Here is an 18,851-nt window from a genome sequence, read left to right as displayed (position 1 = left end):
AACAGACAATTGTAACGATAAAAGCGCACCCGGAGGGTAGAAAAAGGGGGTGGTGGGCTTAAGGATGGTCTGGTCTGAGGAGCTCCCAGTCCTATAGTCCCAACACTTCCCCATCTGACCACAAAATGAACCAGTTCAACCAAGGACATCCTCCATCTACAGTATATAGCACAATCTCCCAAATGTGACCCCTAGCCTAGAACACTGGTTCCCAAACCTTTTAGCCCAAAAAGAGAAAGTTGGTGTCTCCCTCGGAGACCCAAACTAGAGAAAATAGCCGATCTACAAGCTATTTTCACTATACTACTACTACTACTACTACCACCACTACTATTTGTTTCCTAATTTATGTAATTTATTGAATTTTATTTATGAAATTCTTTTGAAAAATCATTGAATTTGTTTCTAATTCATGACTCTTTTTTGCTTTTAAATTAGAAAATTTAAATAATAATAAACCAAAGATGTAGGAAACAAAAAATAAAGGGCTATTTGTTTACCCATAAAAATTGGACGCAAAGTTTGGTCCCGACCCACTGTTTGGGAAACAGTGCCCTAGGCCTAGAATGTTTACCCCTCCCCCCCCCCCCCCCCCCCCCCCCCCCCTCCCCACGGGGGGTTCCATCTTCACACCGTGGTGGCTCGGCTGTATTTGAGCGCCAGCGGGGAGTACTCCTTGATGCGCACGCACAGCTTGCCCCGCAGCCAGGGGTTCTGCAGCTCCAGGGGACAGAAGTCGTCCTGGAGCCACTTCTCCCTGTCCTCCACCACCAGCACCAGGCCAAAGTGCTCCAGCTGCTCGGGACTGTAGTAGACGCCCGGCTCCTCATGCTCGCTGTCGTCTCCTCCTCCTCCTCCTCCTCCACCATTGCTGCCGCCCAGCAGCCGCCGAGACACCAGGTTCATCTCCTGCACCACCAGCTGGACCATCTCCCTCGCCGACGTGCCTGAAGTCACATGGAGCTGCACGGTGAGAGACGAGACGGGAGCCGGACGGAGTCGTCAGTCAGGATTTGGAAATGGATATAAATAAACACACCACGTCAAGTAATTAGTATTACATACTTAAATGGTATAAATGGTGCATTCATTTATATAGCTTTTTTATCCAAAGTGCTTTACATAGATTTTACATTCACGCATTCACACACAAATGCATACACAGATGGTGGAGGAAACCATGCAAGGCAGAGTCTTGTTCAAGAACACTTCGACACTAACTCTGGGGGAGCCTGGGTTCGAAGTTCGAACTAGGAACCTCAAGGTTCCCATCCAGCTGCTCTACCGGCCACTCTACCCCTGAGCCACTGCTGCGCCATTACTGCCACTTATTAGGCAGTGTTACAATGTAAATAGGATGGCAGGTGAACATCACACCTAGCATTTAAATAACTGTTAGTAACTGTTAGTTAGATAACATACATAGGCCTCTTTGACAAGTAAACAACTTACATCTGACTAACATAAAATATATGTGAACAAATTTCAAAAAACTGAGTTAAACTTATTGTAACAGTAGTGCTTCATTTGTACCTTGACGCTGGTCTCCTTGGGCAGCCCCGTGCGGTACTGCGGGTACACGCGGAGCGTGGCGGCCCAGCCCTTCCTGTGGGCGCCGGGCGAGGAGGTGTCGGAGAGTCTCTGCGTGCCGCTGTCCTCCGACAGGGTCCGGGTGGGCGGCAGGGGGCGGGGCTGGCACCTGTCGGCCGAGCAGCAGCAGCAGCAGCGGTCCACGGAGGACGGCCGGTGGTGCCAGCGCCTCCCCGGGGAGACGGAGGGCGAGGGCGCGGCCGAGACGGCCGAGTGACAGTACGGGTGGTGGTGCACGTGATGGTGGTGGTGGTGGTGATGGTGGTGGGCTGAGGAGGCAAGGTTATTAGAGTTAACTTAAACCAAGGAAATAACGAAAACTAACATTTAAAAACCTTCATCGTTAATTAATAAAAACTACAATACAAAAACAATTGTGTGTTTATAACACTAACTAAAACAAACTAAAACTATAGACAAAATGCCCTTAGTTTGCATTTGTGGATTGTTGGCGGTTCATCTGTAACTGAATAAAATTTGAAATGCTATCTTTTAAGTTTTTATTACACAATACTAGCCTATTCAATCCTGCACCAGATAAATAAACCAAAGTATGGAAAGCGACTAAAGTTTCAAAAGTAAAAACTAATAAAAAAGCAAATCCGCTCTAAAAACAAATGAAAACTAAAATGAAAACTACAAAACTCTTCTTTAGAACCTTGTGAGGAGGATGTGGTGGACGGAGGGAACTCCAGGCTGCTGGTTCTGACGCAGAAGGCCTGCCTCTTCTCCGTGACGCGCAGCAGCTCAATCTGCCGGCTGGGCAGGATGAAGTCGCTGTCCAGCAGCTCCGGAGCCACCGAGGAGCCGCCCCTCCGCCTAGGGCTGGCACCGTTACGCATTTCATTAAGACAAATATTAATTGTCACTCACGCAAATAATTGTGAATAATAATTTCACTGTGAATTTTTGTTTGGCATTGAGCATTGGAACATATGAATAACATTTTACATTTCTGTTTCTGTTTTTAGGCTTCGTAAACAAAAATTGCACAGGTCAGATATGACGGATAACTTAAATATACAAAGGAATTACTGACACATTTAATACTTTTATACTTAACTTTTATACTTAAATCTACAAGCTTATAACACGATGTGTTGTAATCAGCTATTTCTGCTATTTTTGGAAAACATGAAAATGTATGAACATTTTTCAACATGGAAACGATTATGCAAAATTATCTCAAATATTTGCAATGAGGCGATTACGTATTTTACGTGTGACAGACCTACCTCCACCTCTCCCCTCCTCCCCCGAGGCAGCGCTCGCCCTCCCTCCCCAGCTGCGGCTCCGAGGCCTGGAGGACATCCGGCGTAGAGTCGCTCAGCGTGCCGCCTCCTCCTCCTCCGCCACATCCTCCTCCTCCTCCTCGGCCTCCTCCTCCCCCCGAGCCGCTGCCGTCGCTGCGCAGGAGGAACCCCAGCGGCTCCAGGGGCGCGCAGGAGAGCGGGGAGGCGGGCAGCAGGTCCAGCTCGCGGGGGCTCTGCGCGCGGCTGGAGTCGTAGTCGCTGTCCGTGGTGAGGAAGACCTCGGAGGAGCACTCTTCGTCCGAGAGGCCGTGGAAGTCTGCAGGGAGACGTAGGAAGGTTTTGACTTTTGATCTTCTGGTGTTTACTTAACCCATTCTGACCTGAGATCAGATTCTAAAAATGTCTTCTACATCCTGACAGTTTTCTGAAAAAGCTATGTTTCTATATCAGTCGTTCTTCGATTTTTCAAAAATAGCAGACCTACAAGCTCGTAGCGCGCCACTCGGTGGCGCGCTATGAGCTTGTAGATCTGCTATTTTTCAATAGCTAAAGCATAACATAACACCAAAAGGGGTTCCCGCCCAAAATGGGTCACATCTAAAAAACATCTCACAACAACAGAGATAAATCTTTAATTTAGTCATTATGTCAATTCATGATCGTTGCAGAAACCTCTTTATATCTCCATATTAGAACTTTTAGTGTTTTTTCATAAATGAATGTCCTACTTGATCATTCTACAGCAGTGGTTTTCAACCAGTGGTCCAGGGACCACCAGTGGTCATTGAGGGGGTTCCAGGTGGTCCCCAGCTAAATGATGGAGAGTTGGGAACCAAATGGGAACCTTATTAGATCTTTAATTCTTGTGAGAGCGTAAAATGAAACCCAAATGGACCCTTACAGGTCAATTTAGTTTCATTTTACACTGTTAAACATTTGCATTACTTAATTTAAGAAGTTTACACAATTGTGTACAAAAATGTAGAAGAATTGCTATTTTGATGAATGTTTACCTGTTATCTCTCCTCAATACAGCATGTAATTGTGGACACAATCTTATCCAACGATAACATTCTTTAGTTTAGGGTCTGCGAGGCTAAATCTCATCAAATGGTGGTCGGTGGCTCAAATGCAGAATAAATAATGGGCCTTGATATGAAACAGGTTGAAAACCACTTTTTCTACAGCATCACAGAAAAGTATCAAAAGTAGCAGATCTACAAGCTCGAAACGTGGCGCGAAGCAAGGCGCTTCAAGCTTTTTATACGTTTGAATTTGAATCCTACAAAGTTTTGGACACATGAGGTTTCCCGTTTCCACCCGCCAGAGACGATATGCTGTGATTTACATATTGATATATCCATCTTTATAATAATTCAAATGCCCCAAAAAAGGCTTCTCTGACCAGAGTGCTTGCCGCAGGGCTCTGGTGAGGGCATGGGGGAGGGGAGGTATTCCAGCAGGGAGGAGGTGGAGGCAGGCTTGTCCGGCATCACGTCCTTGGAGAAGTCGATGATCCAGGTCAGTGAGATCCCCCCGTTGGGCTGCTTGTAGCGGGCGTACTGCAGGGCATCCATGATCCACCTGGCCTCGCGCCACAGCTCCTCCATTTGCTACGGAGCGGCACGCCAACATGCTAATGATTATCTCCATCCAATAGTACAAATACTTTATACTGAATCAGTTTAGTCCTTTGGGTAAAAGAGAAAGTGGACTCTCAAACATGATCCTCCAAAAATAATATGCATTATTTATAGATGATAAAAAAAATAATACAAAAGAAAAAACATAGTTTTTGTTAGATTTGTACTTGAAAAAATACCTTTAAAAGGCAATAAATAAACTGAACATCCCTATTTAAAAAAATAACGTTCAAAAATATTTGTCGTACAATGACTTGCATACGGCTTAAGTGGTTAATATTAATTTATACTGATCCTTTCCTGCATTTGTCTGGATCCAGTTCCCTGTGATGTAGTGATTGATACTGGATGCCTTGATAAAGGAATCCAGTGTGAAATGAATCAATGGACCTGACCTTTTTGCCTGTAACTTCCATCGCGTGGCTCTTACTCAACAGTGTGCGTGCCTGTGATCTTCATGTTTGTAATGTCATGAATTAGATTAATGATAAATGATGAATGTGTGAGGATCATGCTGTCCAATGTTTCTTGTTTCATTAAACCGCAAACCGTTTGAGCAATCACTACTGAGATTAAGTTCATATGCTATTAGATATTTAGTCACAAAGTCGAACATTAATCTTGCATGGAGTAATCAGTAACAGCAAATCCCTCTATTGTATACACTGCATGTTCACTATATTGAAATGATACCAATGGGAATCATTTGGGCACCGTTTCATGCCTTTGGTTCAGTATTTCATCATTGTACAAACAGATTACATAATGCCATCGCTCAGATCCTCACTATAATAACCAGCAATTAAATGAGTAGTAGTCCTCTAGTTTGTACCTGTATGTGTTCCTGAACCTGCTGATGTTTCTGCTTGGCGGCGTGGAGTTCGCTCTCAGAGAAGGCCTCCCTCAGAGCCTGCTGGGAGATGAGCGACTCCAGCTCCAGCAAGGCAGACACCCTGCAGTACTGGCCGATGAAGGTGGGGCAGTACGCGTCAAAGTGGACTAGAGGAAGAGGAGGAGGGGAGGGAATTAACCCTAAGACCTGAAGGTGGGGCAGTACGCGTCAAAGTGGACTAGAGGAAGAGGAGGAGGGGAGGGCGTTAACCCTAAGACCTACAAATGTCTTCTAAATCATGACAGTTTCCAGAAAAACCTATATGTTTCTATATCAGTGGTGCTCAAACTTTTCAATGCCAAGGAATTATATGGCCGCTGACCCCCATCAGTAAATATGTTGTTCCAGGGACCTTCCTGAAGCAAAGATTTGAGTTAATAATAATAATAATGGATTGCATTTTTATAGCGCTTTTCCAAGTGCTCAAAGCGCTTCACAATGGTCCATTCATTCATACATTAGGAAAGTTTTAAATGAAAAATGTTATATTCAAAGATTTGCACCCATTTTCACAAATTTTCAAAATTAGCAGATCTACAAGCTCGTAGCTATGAGCTTGTATATCTGCTATTTTTAACCCTAACCCATTACAAACGCCTTTTAAATCAGTAGTTCTCACACTTTTAAGATTTTTCTAAAATGTTCAACAATAGCAGATGTACAAGCCCAAAGCGTGGTCATCTAGTGGTCATTTACTAGGTACTTCAGCGCCATGCTTCACATCAACTGTATATGAGCCCCGCTTCCGTGTGTGTCACACGCTTCACAGAGACCAAACCGAAAGCACAGACGGATTTGACAAAAAGAAGGATTTTGGAGTATTTTTCAGAGAAAACAGGCAGGAAAGAAAGAAATCATAATGAGTGGATTCCAATCAAGGGGCCAGTGAGGCGCTCCAACGTTGAAGCTCTGGGCCCTAGTGGTAAGAGGAAGGACTGCAGGCGGACCCGTGCACGGACACGTAGGACCATCACTCCCTACGTCACCCATACGTCACCCCGGACCTCAAGGAGGTACTTCCGGCAGTCTTCCGGGTGCTTCAAAACGCCACTGAGCAACTTCATCGAAATGAATAGCTTGGGGGCGGGGCTAGTGCTCCAGTTCGGTCTCTATCCTTTATATACTCTATGATTCCAATGGGGTGCGCTCGCATTTTGCCTTGTGCCTGGAGGGACACTGAAGGTTGCCTAGCAACCTGGGTGCAGTAGAGTAGAGTTATGTGTTTGGCTTCTGCCGGTCGATTTTGATATAAAGCGATAACCCGCGGTGCCGCAGGTTTGGCTATCAAAGGGTAATTATTATAACCGTCCAAAAAAATATTAATAGTGAAAATAGTAGATCTAAAGTATAGAAGATCTACAACGTGCCGCAATGTGTAATAATGTACCCTAGAAATGTAGTGGAGTGTACAATATTTGTATTTGAAATGTAGTGAAGTGGAGTGAAAGTGTACAAAAATACAAATACTCAAGTAAAGTACAGATACTAAATTTGTTTTACTTAAGTACAGTTCTCATGTAAATGTATTTCGTTACTGTCTACCACTGTGTACTTTGCATTTAATCCTCATCCTAACTATTAGGAGTAGTGGGCAGGTAATGAAGAGCACCCAGGAGGACTTATGGTTTCAATGTCTTGCTCAAAGGCACTTTGTTGTGATGCTAGGAGGAGCCGGGATCCAACCGTTCTACACCCCAAGCTGCTACTGTACCTCCCAGGGATTGAAGTCATAACAAATAGGAATAATCTGCAGGGCATGGAGCGAATAAAAATGGAAACGTGTTTCACACACTTGAGCAGATGGCAAAAAAATGGTGAATGGATGCGTGACATTGAGACTTGGAGTCACGTCCGCATGCGTTCTGTTGGACTAACCCAGTTCAAAGACCTGCAGGGGCAGAGTGAGGAAGCCAGAGCGCGGGGAATAGGGGTTGTTCTGGCCCGGCGCCGTGCACACCTCATCTGACGGAGGCAGGAGCAGCAGGAAGGACACCTTCTCACCAAACTCCAACACTTCCTGGGCGTAGATGCGGAAATCCTGGGCCTGGGAGAGACACACGCAAACACACACATGCACGCACCCGAATGCACCCGCGCGCACGCACACGCACACACACACACACGCACGCACGCACGTGCACGCGCACACACACACGCACACACACACACACACACACACACACACACACACACACACACACACACACGCACACGCACACGCACACGCACACGCACACGCACACGCACACACACAGAACACAAATGTGAATTGAGGCTTTGGAGCCAGAAGGGTTTAAGTGATCATTTTCTAACTTTACAGTAATGATGGAAGAAGAACGCTCATTCTCACTGGAGTCTACGGTATCTTAAATGTTTTGCCATTTGTGTGCCTTGACAGGTTTTCCACAGTTTTCCCCTTTCTGCGTGTGAGCTGATATCACAGAGAGCTTTACTATACATTTATTTTGTTGCCCAAATTGGCAGATAAGGCCGTTCTGGCCCCTTGCTCTAAACCATTGGAACGCTGAGACTATAGAATGATTTGTGGTGTCTTCAAAGTGGAAGGATCACACAACAAGCACGGAGTGGGCAGGACAGAATACGACTGGTTAGAGGTAATCAAGGGTTATTGCGTATCACCAATAAACTGTCCAGTTCTTTTGTGGACGAGGTCTTGGATTCCCTGTAATGTAAGTATACGAGTGCTAAAACCATATTCTTCATATTTCAAGCCAAGTGGACAGAGATTGTTACAGTGCTGCGATGCTGCTGGGAATCTAAACCATATTTGTTCTTTTGCAAAAGGCTGTCTAGTGCCAGGACGCTTTGGGAAAACCGGCCTTTGAGCGTAATACTTTGCAGAGACCCTGGCATGGGTGAGTTAGTGGTCTCTGAATAGAACAGGGTCAGTAATCTGCACATTTTTCTTTGACTTCATTTGAGCTCTTGGATAATTTTCCTCTGCAGAAATGCACAACTGTTTGTGGGGTGACGTGGCGTGACTCTCACCTGGTTACCGGGGACGTTGATGTGTGCCACCAGGTCCTTGGCAGCGCTGCGGAGGTCCTGTAGGAGGCGGTGTGGAGCACTCTGTATGTCCTGGTCCATCTCCTGCGACTCCTCCAGGGAGCTGAGGGCCTGCAGCCACTGCCATTCTTCCCTGGAGAGGAGACACACAGGGATGAGACCATTATGAAGTCACAGAAAGATACTATAGAGCACGCACATCCACTAACTAAACGCCAGGTGCTGGGTCGAGGCCAAAAGTAGAAGAAAAAGACAGGGTCCTCAAACTGAGGTACTGTAAGCTCCAGTGCTTAAAAAGGCTCGAAACGTCATGTCCACTATGGTGTAATGTAAGGAACCTTAATTAAACTTTTTAAGCTCTGGAGCTTACCTCAGTGTGCGGACCCTATCTTTTTCTTCTACCATTATGAATAAGTCACCATTATTGTGGCAAAAATAATTGCGATTGACGATATTATCGCGATAATGAAAATATCGCCAACATTTGCAGATCTACAAGCTCACAACTTGGTAGAGTGAAATAAGAGGTACAAAAAGCACTCTTTGGTTTAAGAGGTACTGAATTTACAAAAGCTAATTCATCCTAGTGTATGACCGAGGACAGTTCCACCATAAATTAAAATCTCATCGATACGATTATTGTTTATCACGATAAACGATAATAACGATTAGCGTCACGCACGCACGCACGCACGCACGCACGCACGCACGCACGCACGCACGCACGCACACACGCACACACACACTCATACACGCAAATTGGTTCTGTCAACTTTTGGGTACTTTTGTAGGCCTACATCCAATATGCCCTTAAGCTACACTTGTGAAACTGCAGTAAAATCAAATTAGGGACACCAATTATGCTCCCAATTAGACATGCGTCTCCAATCAACTATAGTTTGATGCCCACCACAAACACACATACACACACACACACACACACACACACACACACACACACACACACACACACACACACACACACACACACACACACACACACACACACACACACACACACACACACACACACACACACACACAGCATCTTTATTTGCGTTCACATTTTAACAAGAAGTTCTGGAACAGAAACAATAGCATGTGCACAAACTTGGGACACATAATAAGTGTTTCAGGATACAGATCACGGACACAGGAAGCATCGTCTCCTGTGGCGACTCCACACACACACACACACACACACACACACACACACACACACACACACACACACACACACACACACACACACACACACACACACACACACAGAGACACCAGCCTCACCTGGACACGTTGCAGTTGTCCCGGACCTTGGTGTGACAGAGGACGTTGGGGAGCTTCTGGGGGACCAGGGCTCTGATCTGGTCCACGGAGGTGCACAGCTTCAGGTAGCCCAGGTACAGACCTGGAGGTAACAGCTTCCTGCTCCGTCTGTGGTAGGCTAGCTTCTCCTGAGGACACACACACACACCATGACTATTGTTAGAAATACTTTGTGTAGGAGCCATAATGTGATTTATAGGCAAAGTCTAGTGTTTTGAGTATATCACTTTAATGGACAGATTGGGCACTGCACTGGTGGTGGGCGTGATCACTGGGGCTGGGTGCTGATGTGCTAATAACCTACATGGCGTTTACCTGGCACTAGAGTTGAGGAAGTTGGCGTGCGCGTCATACAAGTGTCTATACTGCTCTCATGCTTAGCTCCTCGGCTCACGGCTTTTGAACAGCCTACAGCCGCAATACTTTAATATTAATACGTAAGTACAAATTACAAAGTACAAATGGCAAAAAACAAAGTATATCGTTGCAGTCAGGCAGAAACCTCTTATCTCTATATTTGAACTTTTTGTGTTGTACGCACTCGTAACACTCCGGTTCCGGTGCCATGAAAAAAACAAAACTAAGAAGAAAAAAGTTATTATGCACAGGTACGTCGGATAAAGAACTGGAGGAGTAGAAAAAAATGAAATTGGGTCTTTCAGACCTTCATGTCTGATGGCATCAGGCCTGATGCACTTGTCCACCGGGATACTCCTCCCTCATCTAAACTGAGTGGCATAACATTGAGCAGCATGGAGCATTTGGAGTTTGGAAGCGCTTGTTGGAAATCACTTAAGGCCGCAGGTGAGCAGGATGTTGACACTTAAAATATTACCAGCCTAGGTGCTGGGACCGCCAGCCCGGACCAGGCCGTCTATGGTGCATCTTTATTAACACAAACGAAAGAAAGAGGATACCGTACAGCTGCAATGTTGGTGAGTTCAACACTGTTTAATACAATTCTAGGACTTTTCTGCTTGGATGTATGGGCTGTCAAAGCCAGAATTTTTTTTCCACTCAGTAAGCGTTCCCACATAACATCCGAGTCGATGATGTCACTCACATAGCCTCTATAGTTGAATGATAATTACAATGAAGATGATGATGATTATGATGATAGTGATGAACACTATAATAATGGTAATTGTGTTGGAATTGATGAAGATAGGGATGATAATGACTGAGCTGTAATGAGGATGGAAGTTGTGGGGAGAAGCTAATGATGATGATGATGACTGCGTTAATGGTATTCATCTTTCAAACCTTTGTCTGCAAGGGCACCCTGATATTCACTTGGACGTGATTCTTTTCATGTGTTTTTGGCCCTGTTGTTACTTTAGAAACCAAGTTGTTGCAGCCTGGGGCTTGTTTAGAGTGGAAGTCAATACACCAGAGTAACCATTCAGCACATTTCTATGTATTTCATCATACAATTTGTTCATAACTGGCCACAAAACAAATATTTCTATGAACTGTGGCTTCGTCAAAGGGAGCCACCACCATTGTTTGGGGAACCGCAAGCCCAAACCGACTCGAGCACTGGAGACAAAACAACACGGCAACGGCGGGTATCAGGTTTACCAGGCAACATGGGGAAAATTGAATCCATGGTTGGCTTTTCAGATGGTGGTCCTACCGAACGCAAACTGCAAGGCCAAGCTGCATTAGTGCAGACACTAACAATTACCTCAACGTGCATCTTTAAGACCACAGCGCTTAATGGCCAAAGAGATTTTAAATAAACCTTCTAATTGCTACCACCTGAACGAATAGCGTTAAAAAGTGGAGGGATTGTGAGGTAAAGTGATTGAAGTTCATGTTCTGTTCATGGTTGGAGTGGGTCCTAGGTCAGGCCTGGCATCTGGCATTTAAATGTCTTTGTTGTTGGTGAGTCAACTGGATATAGTGGACTCCTCCACTATATACAGTATGTATGTATATATATATATATATATATATATATATCTGTCTGTGTGACCAGACTCAGACTCTTCACATACTAGAGCATGTCTGAAATAAATGTCAGAGTTGAAATCGACATGTAAATATGAAATAAATGCTTAAACATGTAGCTAGGTGTAATGTTAGAGACCACAGAAGTGAACCTTTCAAGCCTGTTTTCTCAACTCGCTGTTTCTCTGCAAGACATTACCTACTCTATAAGCCATATCTCCAAAACTGGTGGGTCAAACTGAACAACCAATATGTCAATTTGAAGCTATGATTCCCTGCTTTCATATGACATGAAAAGACGAAAATTAAAAAAAATCCAATGGCAGTCCCTCAGTCAAATTTAGTCACATATATATAGAGAGAGAGTGACTGTGATTTGGAAGAAGAAAGCCGGGCTGATTAACGTGTGTGTCTGCACAATGTAATTGGAAGCACATTTACATTTACAGTCGTTTTGTATTGGCTCCGGAGGCTCTCGTTAATAGGATTGTTGCAAAATGGGAGTTTTAAAAAGCAGATTACATCTCGTCCAATAAATGAAATGTTTTTTGGGGTTGTTTTTGTAGTTTTTTGGAAGGCATTGTCCCTATAAGCTGTTTCATGTTACAACTTACAACATATTTGGGAAACAAGAAATGTGAAGTATGAGCCTGGAAAATAATCTAACGCAACCACCGCTGACAAAACCTTTCACACCATTCCACACAGTGATGGCAGCTGGGCTGGCTGCTTCCAAAACAATGGCAGAAAATAGCTCATTTTCCGATGCTGAATTGCAGACATCAGACAACCGGCCATTCGCTAAATTCCTTATTTATCGTTTTGTTGTTATTGTTTTCAAAAACATCACTAATCTGATTTTGTCATCATTCTTTGTTGCTTCGTTATACTGTGTTTCATTCCGTGCAACAACCTAACCACATGAACCCTGGGGTCCCTGTTCTGGGCACGTCATGATAGGCAAACATTCTGCCAAAATAGAAGATCGACAAGCTCACAATGCTGTGCAATTACAGTAGATACGTTGTGAGCTTGTAGATCTGCTATTATCAGTGAAGATATACTGTATGGTGTAGAGGGAAAAAGAGGGAGCCAAGTATAGACACATGACGTACACAAATGGACCCTAGAGATCTTCAACTGTTGAGAGTGTAAAGTGAAATTAAATGGACCCTTGCAGGTCCATTTGGTTCCATTTTACGCAATCAAAATTATTGTTAAACGTTGTTATCTTTGTTATATCAGAACAGAATTGTGGGGAAAATCTTAACCAACGATAACAAAATATTCTTTAGTTATGGGTCTGCAAGGCTAAATCTCATACTGGTGGTCTGTGGCTCAAATGCCAAATAAAGAATGGTCCTTGATATGAAAAGGGTTGAAAACCACAGCTTTAAGTGGTTAAGTATAAAGTAAAATGATAACTCACGTGAAGTGTGATCAGCAGCATGTCCAGGGCAGTGGGCTCTTCGGGGGAGGAGACGGACTTGCGTTGGAGCTGGAGTTTACAGAGCTGGGTCCAGCGCACCCCGTCCAGATTGGGACAGGTACTCATGTCCTTCAGCAGGACCAACAGGGCGTTGCCGTGCTTGTCTTTGATTGGCTCAAAATATACCTGGCCCAGGTCCTGAGTTCCCAGCGTGCCCTGGGGGAAGATGGCAGACAATGTCAATTTGAACTATTGTCTGTTTTTATCGTATTAAGTTTGTGTGGACCCAAGGAAGTATAGCAACCACTTTGTGGAAGCTAATGGAGATCCTAATAAAGAATAAAGAATGCTTCTAGTAGTTGCTTTAGTAGCATGCCAAAGTTTGTGCTATTGCCATTGAGAATACATTTGCGTTTAAGTTAAATAACTCAGAAACTACAAATCATTTCAAAGTAAAAAGTTCCAGCATGTGTCTCCACAGTAAGCTGAATTATAAAAAGTGTGAATGGAGTTTCTATAGGTGAAAGTGCTTTTTTGACGTGCCATAGAGCTGCCATTGAGCCCCATTATAAATTTCACAAATTTGAAAGCACTATATTTCTAAAACTATGAAACATTTCAAAGATTTATTTTCAGGCAAACATGTCCACCGTAAGATGAACCTAAATAGGTTTGAATGGGGTTTCTAGGTGTAAGTATGTAGGACTAGTAGCATGCCAAAGTTTGTGCTATTGCCATTGAGAATGCATTGGGCGTTTAAGTTAAATACGGGGGGGACATATTTTGACAGCAGAAACTGTCATTATTTCTCCCCCCTCCCTATTCCAAAGCCCCCCCAGGTACATTATATATTTAAACTATTTTCAGCAATGGTACACTTATCTTTTCAGTGGGTAGATCTTGTTGAGCTGGTCATTTTGAAAGTAGATCTCACGTCATAAATGTGTGGGCACCCCTGCTTTAACCGAATATATGCCAGCCACCAGATGGCTCCATACAGAGCCAGTGCCAGTAAAATGCAATAGAGCGTCGCAGTCGACGCCAGGCCCAGGAAATAATTCCCAATGCATTTTCCCCATAGACATTTCAAAGAGTATTTATTTAAAGATCTTTTAAGTGTCGTACAAAGCCAACTCGAGTTGTGACAAATCATGACAACAAACAGACCAAACAAATAATTACAAAAAAGAAAAACAACAAAAAAAGTGTTGTAACCTGCCGTTTTTTTCCTTCTTTCTAATTATTTGATTGGCCCAAAACATTGTGTTTATTGTCATGATTTGTCACAACTCCAGTTGGCTTTGTCCGCAGCATAAACGTCTTTAAATAAATACTTTTTGAATAGTCTATGAGGAAAATGAACGGGGAATTATTTTCCGGGTCTCTCGAGGGGGCGGGACTGCGACGCTCTATAGAAGACTTTTTAGTCAGCTTTTTTGAGCAGCGTTAAACCGTAGCCTCACCCCAGACTGTCATCTGTCAACATCAAGATTACTTTTCTACATGCGAGATTGGATTAAAGTTTTATTAAGCTCTAAACATCGTCCTGTACCTCAATCTGAGCACCAAAGATGATTGCTGGGGACCCCCTAGAACCCCCTCAAGGACCCCTGGGGGTTCCCGGACCCCACTTTGAGAACCACTGCCTTACACCACCTTAATCTGGCAGTGTACATATATCTATCTTAAGTTTTTAAACTGCTTTAGTACAATTAGCCCAGTTTGGGACAAATAAACCTGACCTTGGCTTGACCATGACCTTGGGATCCCCCAGTATGTAAGTAATCTAACTTGGCCCAGGAAAGAGAAGTCTGCTAGTCTCTGCAACCCGACTTCGGATGAGCAGATGAAGATGAATGGATGGATGAATTTGCAACACATTAAAGGGATTGTGACATAAAAAAAAAGTTTTTTTAATTGTTCTTATTTGTTTTTTAGGTTTTCTGTGCTCAATTGCACACAAAAAAACCCTGAACATTTAACATTCAGTAGATTTTCTGTGGTCTGGGGTTTTCTAGCTCAAACAAGTGCTCTGATTTTCCTGCTGTTTGTGATGTCACAGCCTGCAAATCCCCTATATTTCAATGGGATTTTCCAGCAGGTCACTGTTTTCACTGTTTTCACTGTTTTCATTGCAGCTCAAAAGGCTTCCAAACCCCAGAGAAAACCCCAGACCACAGAAAATCCACTGAATGTTCAAAGTTCAGGTTTTTAGGGTGTAATTGAGGTCATAAAACCTAAAAGAAAAACGAAAAATTTAAATTAATGAAAATGAATGTATCATGTGAAACCTTTAAGGAGTAGGAAACACACAACATCATTGTAGTGACAGAGCTGTGTGATGGAGTCTACCTGGAGGTGGGCGATGGCCTGCAACAGCTTCAGGCGCGTCTGCAGAGCACAGGAACAAGAAGACTGGGCTGGACTGAGACACTGCTGCAGCCAGGGGATGTCCTCCCAGAGGTAGGACACCTGGGCACACACGCACACACAAAAAATTCAGTCACAAAATATTATTTTGTGAAATGGCTGGAACACCTAAACGTTGTTACCTTTAAACCCGGGAACGCATCTGTGTATAGTTGTTGCTAATAATAACATTCATTATTATTCATTTTTTAATAAAATGTTTTTCATTAATTTGTGGCTTAACACGGCCTATAATGCCATGCCCAGAACAACGACTCTAGGGTTCATTTAGCCTGGCCCAGCTTGTGGGATTTCTGGTCTAGAGGGGCGGATTGCCGGAACGGAAAAAGCGCTGGATCCTATTGGTTCACAGATCTGAGCACCCACCCCCTCCCTCTCCTCCTCTCCCCTCCCCAGTAGAAAACAGCGGAGAATACTGACGTCACCAAATTTGAAGCGATGCGCCTCTGCACTGTTATTGGTTAGCGAAATACAATGAAGTATTGTGATATGGATCTCCCTGGGTCTGAAATAAAGATTGATTGATTGATTGATTGATAGATAGATTGATTGATTGATTGATTGATTGATTGATTAATTGATTGATTGATTGATTGAAGTGGGCTTCCTATGCCATATTTTCCAATGCGTTTCCCCAGGCTTTAATTTTTTAGCCGAATGCGAACGAAAATAAAATCCTGTGTACCGAGGCTAGAGTTCATGTGGCTACACTGTTCTCCCCCGTCGTCTGTCTACCTTAGTGAACCAAAGGAAGTCCTGCATGAGGGAGCTGGAGCAGGAGTCCTCCACCTCTACGATGGGAATCTGGTCTTCTGGAGTCACCAGCACGTTGTCGTCTCTGTAGAAAATGGACGTCACGTACAGTCCCCTGCAGGGTGATAACACACACATGAACACACAAACCCTGGGCTTCACGTAGAGTCCCCTGCAGGCCTGCACGGTGACACACACATGAACACTTACACCCTGGGCTCCACGTAGAGTCCCCTGCAGGCCTGCACGGTGACACACACATGCACACACAAACCCTGGGCTTCACGTAGAGTCCCCTGCAGGCCTGCACGGTGACACACACATGCACACACAAACCCTGGGCTTCACGTAGAGTCCCCTGCAGGCCTGCACGGTGACACACACACATGCACACTTACACCCTGGGCTTCAAGTAGAGTCCCCTGCAGGCCTGCACGGTGACACACACATGAACACTTACACCCTGGGCTCCACGTAGAGTCCCCTGCAGGCCTGCACGGTGACACACACATGAACACTTACACCCTGGGCTCCACGTAGAGTCCTCTGCAGGCCTGCACGGTGACACACACATGAACACTTAAACCCTGGGCTTCACGTAGAGTCCTCTGCAGGCCTGCACGGTGACACACACATGAACACTTAAACCCTGGGCTCCACGTAGAGTCCTCTGCAGGCCTGCACGGTGACACACACATGAACACTTAAACCCTGGGCTCCACGTAGAGTCCCCTGCAGGCCTGCACGGTGACACACACATGAACACTTACACCCTGGACTTCACGTAGAGTCACCTGCAGGCCTGCACGGTGGCACACACATGAACACTTACACCCTGGGCTCCACGTAGAGTCCTCTGCAGGCCTGCACGGTGACACACACATGAACACTTAAACCCTGGGCTTCACGTAGAGTCCCCTGCAGGCCTGCACGGTGACACACACATGCACACTTAAACCCTGGGCTTCACGTAGAGTCCCCTGCAGGCCTGCACGGTGACACACACATGCACACTTCAAACCTGTAGTCTTTAAGAACTGACTATACAGGAACTGAGTTAGAACTGTACTTTGACCGCTTTCTTCCGTCTACACCAAATCTCTTCCCCAAGCACTAGCATTAGCACAAGCTCACAGTAGGGCTTTAAGGAGTTTAAGCAACTAGTCGACTATTCAACTAGTCGACTAGTAAATCCACTAGTTGACATTGTTGGTACTAGTTGACTAGTTGATAAGAAAAATTAATAAATAAAGCGTTTTTTTTTTTTTTACATAATAGGTAGTTAAACAAGTAAACTATATAGGCAACTAGTCAACTAGTAAAAATCACTAGAAGTGAAATCCCTAGCTCACAGTTGTGAGCTTGTGCTAATCAATAATACCATTGTACCTTGTGAATTGAGTCACTTTTGACAGACAGACAAGTGATATTTCTGACATATGTTTTGTGCAAACCCTGTTACAAATATAGATTGTAATGAAACACTCAAGATGCACATTCAATATATCACAAAGTAATTACACCAAATGAACATGAAGTATATTGCACACACAAGCAGGTAAAAAGAAAAGAAAAAAGAAGCATTTACTTTTTCAAACTCTTGACAAATTTGGTGGTCGTCTGGAAGAGATGTCGCAGACTTTTGGACACGGAGTGCTTCCTGACATTTGGAGGGACTTTGCAATGTTCTGGGTGGACAGAAGAGAGAGACAGAAGAAGACATTAAGGGGCTTTGCAATGTTCTGGGTGGACAGAAGAGAGAGACAGAAGAAGACATTTGGAGGGGCTTTGCAATGTTCTGGGTGGACAGAAGAGAGACAGAAGACATTTGGAGGGGCTTTGCAATGTTCTCGGTGGACAGAAGAGAGAGACAGAAGAAGTCATTCAACAAATTAATTATCATTCATGGATATAAAACCAATACTAATTATCGAACTGTCTATAACTACGTGAACGCTAGCTTCTGGGCATGTAATTTGCAGTTGCAAAACGTTTGCCCCAAAATAACCAATCTACAAGCTCACAACGCATTTTAAACTGACCCGAAGCAGATCCAAATGTTTGTTTTATGGTGATATTTTCAAATTAAGTGACTATTAATCATATAAAGTTGGGAGTGCAGGCACTTCTCTAAACGCTATTTTTTGGTCTAGCACCCATTTTCAATGTGCGTGTAATTAAGTATGCTTTAAAGTGGTTGAAAGTGGTTAATGAGATAATGATTATTCAAATGACAATTCTCTTCGTGTTCGTTTTGAAACCCGGATTCCAGGACACTCGGGAGAACCGCGCACTCATTCCAAAAGGGAGGTAATTACAAAAAAAGAAAAAGGTCTCTCAACTTTATGCTTTTCTTTTTTGTCTGCCCACAGTTATATGGAGACTTCTCATCCACCTCCCATTGCGTGGGTAGACCAATAAACACCTCCGCTCTGACAAAGTGTAGAAACATCTCCTTCAATGACAGGCGGTTTACCTTAATGACAACAAACCTGACACGGCCAACAACATGGCCGGGGTGGAATGTTTTTGGACATTTCATGTGCTCCAGTGGC

At 44.2% G+C, this 18,851-nt stretch overlaps 1 protein-coding gene across 1 annotated transcript in view; it reads right to left on the bottom strand.

Moving 5' to 3' along the window:
• Positions 1 to 627: 627 nt before the first annotated feature.
• The window catches only part of ankfn1b (ankyrin repeat and fibronectin type III domain containing 1b), a gene marked incomplete at both ends in the record, with an annotated part of 212,638 nt that continues 194,414 nt past the window's right edge, over positions 628 to 18,851 (bottom strand). Inside the window, 13 exons of the mRNA XM_079492165.1 lie at positions 628 to 963; positions 1,534 to 1,859; positions 2,249 to 2,409; positions 2,832 to 3,159; positions 4,249 to 4,456; positions 5,319 to 5,485; positions 7,254 to 7,422; positions 8,388 to 8,538; positions 9,693 to 9,859; positions 13,114 to 13,329; positions 15,466 to 15,585; positions 16,279 to 16,411; positions 17,885 to 17,984. Coding sequence (XP_079348291.1) covers positions 628 to 963; positions 1,534 to 1,859; positions 2,249 to 2,409; positions 2,832 to 3,159; positions 4,249 to 4,456; positions 5,319 to 5,485; positions 7,254 to 7,422; positions 8,388 to 8,538; positions 9,693 to 9,859; positions 13,114 to 13,329; positions 15,466 to 15,585; positions 16,279 to 16,411; positions 17,885 to 17,984 — 2,582 coding nt within the window. The remainder of the gene's footprint in view (positions 964 to 1,533; positions 1,860 to 2,248; positions 2,410 to 2,831; positions 3,160 to 4,248; positions 4,457 to 5,318; positions 5,486 to 7,253; positions 7,423 to 8,387; positions 8,539 to 9,692; positions 9,860 to 13,113; positions 13,330 to 15,465; positions 15,586 to 16,278; positions 16,412 to 17,884; positions 17,985 to 18,851) is intronic.

Source organism: Electrona antarctica (genome assembly GCF_951216825.1).
Source record: "Electrona antarctica genome assembly, chromosome: 22".
Taxonomy (NCBI): domain Eukaryota; kingdom Metazoa; phylum Chordata; class Actinopteri; order Myctophiformes; family Myctophidae; genus Electrona; species Electrona antarctica.
The sequence above is the reverse complement of the archived record's forward strand: the minus strand, read 5'-3'. Positions and strand labels throughout refer to the sequence as shown.